At 39.4% G+C, this 12,988-nt stretch overlaps 1 protein-coding gene across 1 annotated transcript; it reads right to left on the bottom strand.

Annotated features, from left to right (window-relative positions):
• Window positions 1-10,624: 10,624 nt before the first annotated feature.
• LOC105162746 (uncharacterized) lies at window positions 10,625-12,088 on the bottom strand. Its single transcript, XM_011080865.1, has one exon. The coding sequence runs from the start codon at window positions 12,086-12,088 to the stop codon at window positions 10,625-10,627; it is 1,464 nt and encodes a 487-aa protein (XP_011079167.1).
• Window positions 12,089-12,988: the final 900 nt, after the last annotated feature.

The raw sequence follows: 12,988 nt of genomic DNA, 5'->3' as shown, positions 1-12,988 counted from the left end.
GCCCAAATCGGGAATGGAAGATTTTATTATTTTAGAAAGTTTATTAATTTATATAGTTTTAATTTATAGAGGTTTTACTGTAACTCTTAATAATATATATTTTTTTATGTTTATTACTGGTCCTTCAAAGTTCATTTATTGACTTTAGCATTCTTAAACTTTATTTTCTGTCTCAGTTTGGTCCCTTTGACCATTTTCCAACGAAAATGTGGCTGGATTTGGACTCTTTACAGGGTAAAATGGTCAATAACTTTAATTTTATCACTTTAGTCCCTTAAGTTTGTAAAATTTTTGAATTGATCTTTTTTACACAAAAAAATAACTTTTTTTATTTACTTTTATATTGATATGTTGATAATAAAAACTTTGAACTCTTGTGAATATAATAATAATATATTACTTAACTTAAATAAGCAGTCTCTTTTTTAGTAGTTAAAATTACCAAAATTGTTAATAAATTTTATAAAATTGATATAATATGAAAAAATAAAAAAAAAAACCTAAGTCATTAATTTTTTATTTCAAGAGCTAAAGATAAGTATAAAAAAGTTAAACCTTAACAATATTTACTAAATATTTGAATTTTCGAACAAAAATAAGTATAGATAATGCTTTCTAACTTGGTTTTTTTATTTTTGTGTGAATATAATATATATATAAATCATTTTAAGTTTTATAGAAAAAAATCTATAAAAACCTCTTAAAATGAATTTTATATATATTTGAAATCCATCAAATAATCTAATTAAAAGTATATTCCACCAATTTTTTATTCAAAATTGTAGTTGTTGATATTTAATAATATTATTAAGATTTAATTTTATTCGACATAGATTAAAAAACCAACTTAGATTTTTTTATTATATTTTTAGATTTGATAAGTTTAAATTTATTTATAATTTTGATTTTTCAGTCACTTTTAGAAATAAAAAAAGAGAGACTATTTTATTTAAATTAAGCAATATGTTAATATTATGTTCAGAAGAGTTCAAATTTTTTTTATTTTTTGTACAAAATAATTACATCATATTCACCATATATAAAAATATAAAAAAAATAGTCTCCTTTTTGAAAAAAAAATAATTTGATAATTTTACAAACTTAAAAAACTAAAGTGATACATTCAAACTTAAATTAATCATTTTACCCTCTAAAAAATCAAACTCCGGCCACATTTTCATCGAAAAATGATCAAAGGGACCAAACTGAGACAAAAATTGAAGTTTAGTGATGCTAAAGTCAAGAAATAAATTTGAGGGACTAAAGTGATTTTACACGAAAACTTAAAGGACCAAATATAACATTACTTACAATAAAAAAATATGTTTTAATGATTCAATTTGCCAAAAATTAAGTATCCACATATAGATTTGTACATGGTTAGGCTTTTATATTGATAACACTATTTTTCATGTTAAAAGTTATGATGATATTATTTGCAAAGTTATTTTTAATATTTTTAGGATTATGATAAGTCTGGTGAATCTAAAGCTAAAATTCATAAATTTTTAGGTTGGGTTGTCCGGGTCTTGAATTCAGCACACTATTTTCATGTTTCTCTTTCTAAACAGTTAGAAATTTCATCCTGTCCACTAAACTCATAATATTTAGGGATAATTATACTCTGTTTTTTATGAGGTATGGTGTAATTATATTTAAATTTTTTATGGTTTAAAAAATTGCATCTAGCAGCTCTGAGATTTGCTTTCGTCTAACAAATAAGTCCATCGAATGACTTATTATTAACTTATTGCAGGTCAAATAATTTTTTCTTTGTCTAAACTACCCTTATAATGGTGACGATATGCCTCCTCACATGAATTGACGTGTGAAGACGTATGAGAGTAATTTGGTCATTAAAAGACTTATATGACCTGCAATAAATCAGTAGTAAGTCAATTGAAGGTAAATAAAGGTTTTTTTTCTATTAATAGTGACAAATTCGTTGAATTTTGATCAAGGAATAACTTATTTGTTAGACGTAAGCAAACTTCAAGGATGTTAAATGTAATTTTCCACACCATAGGGAATTTATGTGTAATTACACCAAACCTCAGAAAGAATATACTTATCCCTATATTTATGACTACTTGATTGGTCTATATATTATGGGAAAAAATGCAAGTAACCCCATTGTGATATCGCAAATGAGTAAATTACCCCCTTATGAAAAAACAAATAGCGATTTACCTCTCTTTACTTTTTAAAATATAATAATTTACTCCCCTGTATTTTTTAAAATGAAGCAATTTACCTCCCTGTATAAGAAGGTAAATTGCTTCATTTTAAAAAGTATAGGGGGATAAATTGCTATATTTTTTTCATAAAGGGATAATATGTTCATTTTTAATATCACAGGAATGTAAATTACTATTCAGCCGTATGTTATGTGATATCCAGCTCAATTTCCTATTACTTTATGTTTGAAGATGCAAGAATCCCAAAGCCCATATATTGGGATGAAAATGCTAATTTTACATGGGAAAAAAAATACTAAATTATGGAAAATTTTTCAGTAGTCCAATTTTCCTCTATTTTCTTCTAACATGGTATCATTTTCCTCCTCCAACTTGCCATGGCGGCAGGCCAGATGACAATTTTCATGTTTACTTTGTTTGATTAGTTTACATAAGCAAAATAGTATAAAATAGTGTGATATTACTTGGAGCGACGGAAAGTAAAGTATAATGACACAAGCTCGAGTCTATTTACTAGAAAAGCTTCATGATTCAACTCATCAAAAGTGGTGGATTGAGTTATTGGGCTAATAAAGGCAATCAAATCAAGACTTCAAATATCCTTTATGTCCCCGATTTTTCACTGGCAAATAAACGAGAGACATCGAGGTCATTTAGCATTTAAAACAAATTTATCATATCAGGTAAACATTTTATTAATTTTTAACCTTAAAAAATATAATACTCAAAATTATTTATTTAATTAAATATAGTCCTATTACTTATTCAGTCCTATGAAGATAGACATATTACTCGCAGGGAGTTTTTGATTTTTTTCCGTATCACATGAGTAAATTACGTTTTATCGCAACCTTAACAAACGAAAAAATTGCATAATACCCCTCTATGTTATTCGAAAATGAGAGCGCGATCATATTTTGACCTATTTTCAGTCTTTGATCACTTTAAATGGTAAAATTATCCCTATCTTATGCAATTATTCCCTGATTTTATTTTTTTATTAATTCTTTACCTCTTTCATATTTTACTTAAAATATATTATAAATAATAAAAAATTAGTATTCATCATATATTTATATATATAGAATATTATTACATTAATAAATTATTATATATCAATTATTTTTAGAATTATTTTAATATTTATAGCTTTTAAAAATCAAAATATATGGTTTTATTCTAAATATTATTAATTAATTTGATTTTGTATTGAATATATTTTAAAATTATATTTTTATATCAATTAAAGTAAATAAGTTTTAATATTTTAAAATAATTATATTTAAATATGGAAATGCATAATTGATTTAATTCATATATTAAATTTATAAAATTAAAAAAAAGAAGCACAACATCGTCTTCCGCAGGATCACGTCCTCCGCCTCACCATCAGCTCTGCTTGTTCTGAGTCGTTTTCCCGTCTGATCAGGCTTGAGATCGCAGATCGCACTCCAGGTCGTTATCCACCTTCCGCTCCTGATCACCGATAATCTGACAATGAAAAACAAATGTTATCTAGCCGGGGAAAGTCCCGGCGAAGATACTCTGACGCTCAAGTCAGTGTCAATAATAATGATGAAGATATCTCTCCTCTCCTCTCTGTAAAAAATCAATCTCCTAACCATAAGTACCTCTCTTTTTGATTCCAAGAAAAATTAACCCCCTCTTTGCAATTTTCTTCCACTTATACTGATCACATCCACAAGCTGACGTGTCTCCCCCATGATCTTCATACCTGCTCCCACGATTGCTCATAATGCCCTCATGGTCCGTTCTTTAAGGCATTAACCCTGCCCATAACTATCTAATAATTTAGACAAAGTTAATACTTGGTCAAACCCCTCTCTTTTCCTTAGGTTATTTCTGCCCCTCCTCTGGAGGGTATATCGGTCTTTTTCTGACTTCCCCTCATCATTACTCCCCCACTTCTTGAGTGACATCACTTCAAGAAGTCGAACAGCCCTATCCGACTGTTGAGCTGATGATCTCGGTGTCTTTACGACCCTCCACGTGTCCTTCATCGAGCCGTACCTCGATTCAAGCTCTTTTGGAGGACAGATGTTGCCTGGGGATTGGACAACGGTCAAATTTGAAACCGCCTTCCCAAATATATATATACAAATCCATTTCAAATCACCCCCATGGTTCTACACTTCATTCAAAAGCTGCTGCACTGAAGCGTTCTATCTCCGGTTGATTTCCTTCAACTAGCTGATCTCCTTCAACTCCCGATCCTCCTGTTTACTTCCAGGTACCATGTCTTCCCCTAACACTTTTAATATAGGTTCTAACTCCGCTGATATTTCTTCGTCCGCTCCTTCCAATATGCTTCTTAGGGATTTAGTACCTCCTAGGCGTAGACCTCGCGCTCGTAATCAAACAAATAGGTCTGATTTAGGTGAGGTTCTTGCTCCCGAGGGTTCTCACCTACCCTTGCAGCTTACTCCTTGGACATGAATAGTCAGCACTGTAAGGTTACAAATTCAAAAAATAAAGGATAAATTCTTCATCCCCTCTAACTATGAAATAGTAATTCCTCAACCCTCCGACCGTATGCACCAGCCTCCCCCCGATTTTTGTTCCTTCTCCCTGCAACACTTTGAGGCAGGATTACGCTTTCCCTTACCCCCTTGCGTAGCACTGATCTTACATCGTTTGAATTTATGACCTATGCAATTATCTCCTAATTCTATTCGGCACATTATCCTCTTTGTCATTATCATGCGCGTACATAGGTTTGAACCCAGCTTCGAAAACTTTTGGTCGCTGTATTCCTTCACGACCTCAGCACGGTCTGGAGATAATGGTTTTTTCTACTTAACCTCCCGGAAAGAATGTAGGTTTCTCGACCCCCTCACTTCCAATGTTGGTCCTTGGAAAGCCAAATTCATTTTTGTCAAACCCCCTCCTGGTCGCGAATGGCCCTTCTCCCTTGATTGGAAGGTAGATAAGCCTACACCCCTTACCGAAGGTGAGGGCTTAGATGGGGATCAAATAAGCAGCATTACCACCTACCGGTATAATCCAAAGAAGATTTTAGTCGAAGAGATTCTCTGGCTCCCCCATCTAACTCCTGCTCCCCTCCAGGTGGAGGGTACTTTAGGTGATACGATTTCCTATCTCTCTTTTCCTTTTCTCTTACAGCGTTTAACGGGACATTTTTCCTTCCTACAGTTTCCATGGTGAGCCAAGCCCGCATCAACAAACGCCTTCGCGCCCAATTCCAGGCTCAAGCTCAAGCTCGAGCGGCTGCACAGCTCACATCCCCTTCTTAACCTGCTCCAGCCGCCTCCTCGACGCCCGATGCTGATGTACCTCCAGGCCCTGTTCCCATTGAGGTAGGTAGCGAGGAAACTCAATCACGGGGCCTCCTTCCCCCAAGTCAACCTACCGTTCGATCCAATAGCTTGAGGTTACAAGATCGCACTTTTAATGATGGGGATTTTGCTGAATCTTCGCGGAAGCAGAAATCTCGTGGTAAATCGCCTAACCTAATGGGAACTCAATCCCAATCTGGTGAGGGAGGACTACCCTCTGAAGGGGCCGGGTCAGAAGACATGAGAAGTATGGACGTACTACGAGGTATTACGGAATGTTGGAGGACTGCCCGACTAGACCTCCGAGGTCCAGACCACCCCGTAGCCCATATTGAGGGAGATAAATGGATTCCGGATTGGCAGATTTCTCCTCAAAGTTCTGTGTTCCGAACCCGATCCGGTCAAGACTCTTGGGAGCTATATGACGCCAGCTGTCTTCCTCGCGATCAAGCCGCTCTCCTGCAAACTTCCTTCACTCGGATGGAAGAACATTGTGCTCATTCTGTCATCCAGGTATTTCTTCCTTTACTCGTTTTCTCTTACTTAGATTTTTTTGATCTCAACTATTTCTGTTCAGGCGGCCAACTTTGTTCGGGGTCTTAGTCTGAAATGTGCTGGTTTCCGCCAAAATCAACTCGCAGCTGATCGCACGAACTGAGAATTGAGAACCCAACTTACCGCTTTTTCTGCTAAGGAAGAAGAGTGGTCAAGGTTGAGGTCGATACTGGAGGCCCGAATCAAAGAACTCGAAACACAAGTGGCTTCCAAAGCTTCTAGAGTAGCTGCTGATGGAGAAAAAAGAGGTTTTGAGGCGGGTCATGCTGCGGGAAAGATCGCGGGCGTCCTTGAAGGTCGCGAGGCCTTTATAAAATCAGAAGAGTTCGCGCAGCAAACCCGAGAGATTCGCCTTCAAGGTGTTCGGAATTTTCTGAAAACCCCAACCTTCGATTCTGCCATTGAAATTAAGGCTGCTGATTATCTGATGTAGGGCTTTGATCGTTGCAAATCCCAAACTACCCTCCTCAATGGCTTTGCCCCTAACTTTGACATTTCTCGCCTCAACCCTTGCCTTGATGCTAACCTCCAGCCTCTGCTTGATGAAGACGATACCCCCGCTGCTGACAATGATGAGTTTTCTGTTCTTTTAGACGAAATTGAGAATATGTAACTCAATCTTCAGGATTTTCGTTATCTTGTTCAACTTTTCTTCCGAACTTACTATTTGCGATCGTGATAACTGATCTTTCACAGATTCAATCTCACTTTTTTAATATAATTTGCTCGCGTAAATCATAATAGAGCTATTCCTAGAGTTTAAATAATCTTTCACAAATTAAAAAAGAACTTTATTTGCCTTTTTCAGGCTACAGCCTAACCTTTTACAGGTTATAATTTACATCGGTCTTTTTCAGACTAAACATCCGTAATCTTTCACAGATTAACTTTTTCCCAAGATAATTCTATTCGACCATAGATATCTTTCAATTAGTTAGCCTTTCTCAGGCACTGATCTAAGGGCATTCTAAACATAGAATCTTTTAAGATTCTGTATGTTCCAAGGTCGTGGTAACTCCTTGCCTTGAGTATCTTGTAACTTATACGTCCCTTTTCCCACAATCTCGATGACTTTGAAAAGTCCTTCCCAATTGGGATCGAGCTTCCCAACATGCTTTGAAACCTCCACCTTTCTTAATACCAAGTCCCCCACCTGCAACGATCTGGGTTTTAGATTCTTGTTATGACCTCTCAACATTAGACTTTTGTGGTGCAGCATCTTCACCCGCGCTGCATCTCTTTTTTCTTCTACTATATCCAGGTCGAATGCTCGCTGTCCTCTGTTCCTCGCGAGGTCGAAGCTCATAATCCTCTGCGATTCTTCTCCTATTTCTGCAGGAATTACAGCTTCAGAACCATAAACTAAAGAAAAGGGAGTTTCACCTGTTGAAGTTCTAGGAGTCGTTCTGTAAGCCCATAGTACTCCCGGGAGCTCGTCGCTCCACTCTTTCTTCGAACTCAATCTGGCCTTCAAATGCTGTAGTATAGTTCTGTTCGTTACCTCTATTTGACCATTCGATTGGGGATATCCCACCGCCGTAAAGTTCTGCTGTATTTTCAATTCCTGGAGCCATGCAGTTATCTGTCTACCTTGGAACTGTGTCCCATTATCAGATATCAACACCCTGGGTATTCCGAACTTGCACACTATGTTTTTCCATATGAAATTTATAGCTTCCCTTTCGGTGATTTTTGAGACAGCTTCTGCCTCCACCCATTTAGAAAAATACTCCACTGCTACTATAACAAACTTCTTTTGAGCTCGAGCAGGAGGGAATGGTCCCAGTATATCTATACCCCATTGGTCGAATGGGCACGTAACTGAAACAGGAGTCATTGGCACTGCATGCGTGTGAATCTGTGAAGCGAATTTCTGGCATTTCTCACACCTTCGTACGAATTCCTTGCAATCCTTCATCAGCGTTGGCCAAAAATATCCCTGCCGGGCTATCTTCTGAGCCAACGATCTGGCTCCAGAATGGTTCCCACAACTTCCTTCATGAATTTCTCGCAAAACGTACCTAGCCTGCGGATCATCTAAACATTTGAGAAGAGGTCCTTCTACCGTCCTTTTATATAACTGCGTCCCTACTAACGCAAATCTCAGAGCTTTAAACTTTATGCGTCGAGCATGCCCGAGGTCAGCAGGTAAGACCCCCTCTTTGAGGTACGCTGTGATATCTTCTATCCATGGGCATTTTGAAGTTACCATGTTAGTTTCCGCCCCTTCTGAGATCGCTGATCGTTCCTTTATCAGCACTGTGATTTTTCTGTCCTTTATCCCTGCCAGCGTAGCCCCTAACTTTGATAAGGCATCGGCTCTTTCATTTTCACTTCTCGAAATTTGCTGGATAGTACATTTGGAGAATTTCTGCATCCATTCCTTTGATTTCCTCAAATACTCCGTCATAGACTTTTCCCTGGTTTCATACGCCCCTTCAATCTGCATAGCGACCAACTGCGAATCTTTGTAGACTTCAAGGACCTGCGCTCCAGCTTCAAATGCTAGTTCCAGACCCAGGACTAGGGCTCATACTCGGTTTCATTATTTGTTGTAGAGAAAGATAATCGCATAGCGACCTCAATCTCAATACCTCCGGGTCCCTCGATCAGTATCCCTGCTCCTCCATTGCTAGCATTAGAGGATCCATCCACGTGCAACATCCATGTTCCTGGATCCTCTGGGGCGCCGGATATCTCTATCACAAAGTCAGCTAAAATCTGGGTTTCTCTGCTGTTCTACTCTGATAAGTAATGTCGAACTCCCCTAGTTCGACTGCCCACTTTATCATTCTACCTGAAGCCTCTGGCCGCGTGAGGATATTTCTGAGGGGATGATTCGTCCTTACCACTATCTGATGCGACTGAAAATATGGTCTCAACTTCCTGGCAGTCACGACCACGGCTAATGCCAATTTTTCGATCTCAGCATATCTGGTCTCCACACCTTGTAACATTTTACTCACATAATATACAGGGTTCTGAATCTTACCCTCTTCTTTTATTAGTACCGAGCTAACCGCATTATTCGAAATAGCTAAGTAGAGGTACAATATATCCCCTTCTCTGGGATTTGCCAAAAGAGGCGGCCACCTCAAGTAACTTTTTAATTTCTGGAAGGCTCGCTCGCATTCATCAGTCCACTCAAATCCTTTCACTTTTCTCAATATTTTAAAGAAATGTAAATTGCGATCTGCAGATCTAGAAATAAAGCGATTAAGAGAGGCGATCCTACCTGTCAATTTCTGGACCTCTTTAATGGACGTGGGTGACTTCAGGTTCAATATGGCCTCTATCTTCTCAGGGTTTGCTTCTATTCCCCTCTCGCTGACCATGTAGCCTAGAAATTTTCCTCCAGCGACACCGAATGTACATTTATTGGGATTGAGTTTCATCCCATGTTCTCTCATGATCGCAAAAGTTATCTTCAAATGCTCCAAGTGTTCGTCTGGCTTATGGCTCTTAACGAGCATGTCATCCACGTACACCTCCATGGTCTTCCCAATTTGCTGAGCAAACATCTTGTTCACCAACCTCTGGTATGTTGCCCCTGCATTTTTCAGTCCAAAAGGCATAACATTATAACAAAAAATACCCCGATCAGTCACAAAAGAGGTCTTTATTCGATCTTCCGTTGCCATATAAATTTGATGATATCCTTGATACGCATCCATCATAGAGAAAATTTCATATCCCGCCGTTGAATCCACTAGGACGTCAATCCTAGGCAATGGATAAAGATATTTTAGGCACGCCTTATTGAGATCTGTGAAATCTGTGCACATTCTCCATTTACCAGTCGGTTTCGGTACCAACACCACATTAGCTAACCAATCTGTGTATTGAACCTCGAACACATAACCTGCTCTAAGCAACTTATTTACCTCTCCCTCAATGATAGTATTTTTCTCACCTCCAAAGGTTCGTTTCTTCTGTTGGACAGGTCCCATTGAAGGGTTAACATTCAACCTGTGTACTATCACCTCCGGGTTTATACCTCGAAAATCTGACGGGTCCCATGCGAACATATCAACATTACTTCTTAGGAAGGCGATCATGACACCCTCAAACTGCTCTAGACTGGGTCCTATCTTGGTGGTCTTCGACGGATCTCCTTGTATCAACTCCACCTCTTTGTGTCCAACGGGCTCTAACCTCCCAGTCTTCAATGTTTGCCACTCTTCTTTCTTTGCTTCATGAAGTTTCCTCTTTTCCTTCTTCTCACCCTTTCCCAGGGACAAGTTATAACACCTCTTAGCTTCAATCTGGTCGCACACGACCTCCCCTATCCCACACTGAGTAGGGAACTTCATCTTGAGGTGGTATGTTGACACTACCGCCCTGAAAGAATTAAGCCCAGGTCTCCCCAGGATAACGTTATAAGCAAAAGGCATATCAACAACTAAAAATTTTACCATCAACATTCTACGCTTTGGCTCTTCTCCCAGGGATGCAGGTGAATCCACCTTCCCAGCGAAGCGACCTCGCCTCCTCCAAAACCGACCAACGGAGTACTTGCTGGTTCCACCCTTATGTTATCAAGCCCCATCTTATTCAACACTTCTTTGAAATTATATCTGCTGAACTCCCATTATCTATCAAAACCTTATGGACCGTGAAATTTGCTATATCCATCCTTATCACCATCGGATCATTATCTGTTACGATCCTTGCACCTGCATCTCGATCTCCGAACACGATCTCGGGGTTGCCCGTCATATTTACCACTTGCTTGCGTCGCTCCAATCTACTCTCTCTTTCGAATCTCCTCCTAGCTCTTCTCGACCATCCCTCCGATCCCCCTGCTATAGTATGGATGATGCCTTTCACAGGCGCATTTTCTCCTACTTTCTGGTTCTCTCGTTCAGTTGCCCAATTGGACCTGCGATCCCTGCTTCTCGACCTACCTCTTCGATCACGTCTTTTTTCTTCAAAATTATGAAAACTCTGTCTCCTGAAATACCCTTGTCGAACCAACCGCTCTATTTCATCTTTCAACTGGTAGCACTCCTCTGTATCGTGTCCTTTCTCTCTGTGGAACCGACAGTATTTGTTCGAATACCTTTTAGCTGGAGTGATCCTTGTATGCTTCGGCCATATCAATACATTATCTTTTTCCACCAACATGAGAGCTTTGGCCCTAGTCATATTTAAAGGGGTGTACTTACTGTATTTCGACTGGTAAGGTGGTTCCTTTTCTTTCTCCCTTTTAGGTCGCACATCTCGATCTCTACCAAATCCTCCATCTCTTGCCTGCTCTGATGTAACCCTCCATTCCTCATCCTTCATTGCATTCATCTCCTCTTCATCAATGTATTTCTGCGCCAATGCCATCAACTGCTCTGTATCCATTGGCGGGTCCCTTGCTAAAGCAGATGCAAAAACTCCTTTTTTCAGCCCGTGGATAAGGATACTAGTCATCATATCTATCCTGAGATCCTGCACCTCTAACGTTTCGTTATTGAAATGCCCCATGAAGCTTTTCAAACTTTCATTCTCCCCTTGCCGAATGGTGAATAAATGTGTGGCCGATCTTTTTTGCTTTCTCTTCCTCGCAAAGTGGAATGCGAATTTTTGTACCAATTGCTCGTGCGACTCTATGCTACCCGAGGGCAAATTCGTGAACCACTCTTGAGCTTTCCCTGTCAACGTGGTAACATACAATTTAGCAACTATGGAACTTAACTGCCCATATAGATTCATTACCATATCAAAGGCGGCTAGATGCTCTTGCGGATCCCGTGTTCCATCGTATCTTGGAAGATCTGGCATCCTAAAACTCGGATTAACCGTTTCGATAAGTATCTTGTTACAGAAAGGGGAGTTGCGATTGTGTGCCACTATTTCCCCCCGCTTCTTGAGCTCATCAATTTGCTTTCCCAACAAAGCTATCTGTTTACTAACATTGTCTACCTCAGCTCGAGATATAGCTGGTCCCCTTGGATGACTTGGAGCCTTACTGCTGGACCCAACCTCCGAAGGGGGATGACCTTTCTTATTTGCCTCCTTTTTACTCATTCCCTCAAGATCTCGCCCTTCGTCTCCTTCCTGGAACAACCTTTTCCCGGCTACCTCCCTCTCAAGTGGAGTAGCTGTCCCTTTTCGTATGCTACAAGGGCATTTCTTCCAGCTTCTTCCATCATCTGTTGCAGTTCTCGTCGTGTCAAGTGTACCGCTAGTTCCCGGTCATCCCCCGGAGTCTCTATTTCTCGCCGTGTCAAGTATACATTTGGTTCTCGGTCCTCCACCGGAGTCTCCATTTCCGGTATATACTTCTTAGAACGTCTCTCCGTTACCTACTTACGTTCCCACAGACGGCGCCAAAATGATCAGGCTTGAGATCGCAGATCGCACTCCAGGTCGTTATCCACCTTCCGTTCCTGATCACCGATAATCTGACAATGAAAAACAAACGTTATCTAGCCGGGGAAAGTCCCGGCGAAGATACTCCGACGCTCAAGTCAGTGTCAATAATAATGATGAAGATATCTCTCCTCTCCTCTCTGTAAAAAATCAATCTCCTAACCATAAGTACCTCTCTTTTTTATTCCAAGAAAAATTAACCCCCTCTTTGCAATTTTCTTCCACTTATACTGATCACATCCACAAGCTGACGTGTCTCCCCCATGATCTTCATACCTGCTCCCACGATTGCTCATAATGCCCTCATGGTCCGTTCTTTAAGGCATTAACCCTGCCCATAACTATCTAATAATTTAGACAAAGTTAATACTTGGTCAAACCCCTCTCTTTGCCTTAGGTTATTTCTGCCCCTCCTCCGGAGGGTATATCGGTCTTTTTCTGACTTCCCCTCATCACCGTCTCTACTTTTTTCGGCTGCTCCCATCTCCGCCGACCACTCGTCGGCCAGATCTGCGCTGCAACATCATGGGAGAGGATGCCTATTGCCAACCCAAG

Source organism: Sesamum indicum, linkage group LG13, assembly GCF_026168435.1.
Source record: "Sesamum indicum cultivar Baizhima isolate 11 linkage group LG13, ASM2616843v1, whole genome shotgun sequence".
In the NCBI taxonomy this organism is placed as follows: Eukaryota; Viridiplantae; Streptophyta; class Magnoliopsida; order Lamiales; family Pedaliaceae; genus Sesamum; species Sesamum indicum.
The sequence above is the reverse complement of the archived record's forward strand: the minus strand, read 5'-3'. Positions and strand labels throughout refer to the sequence as shown.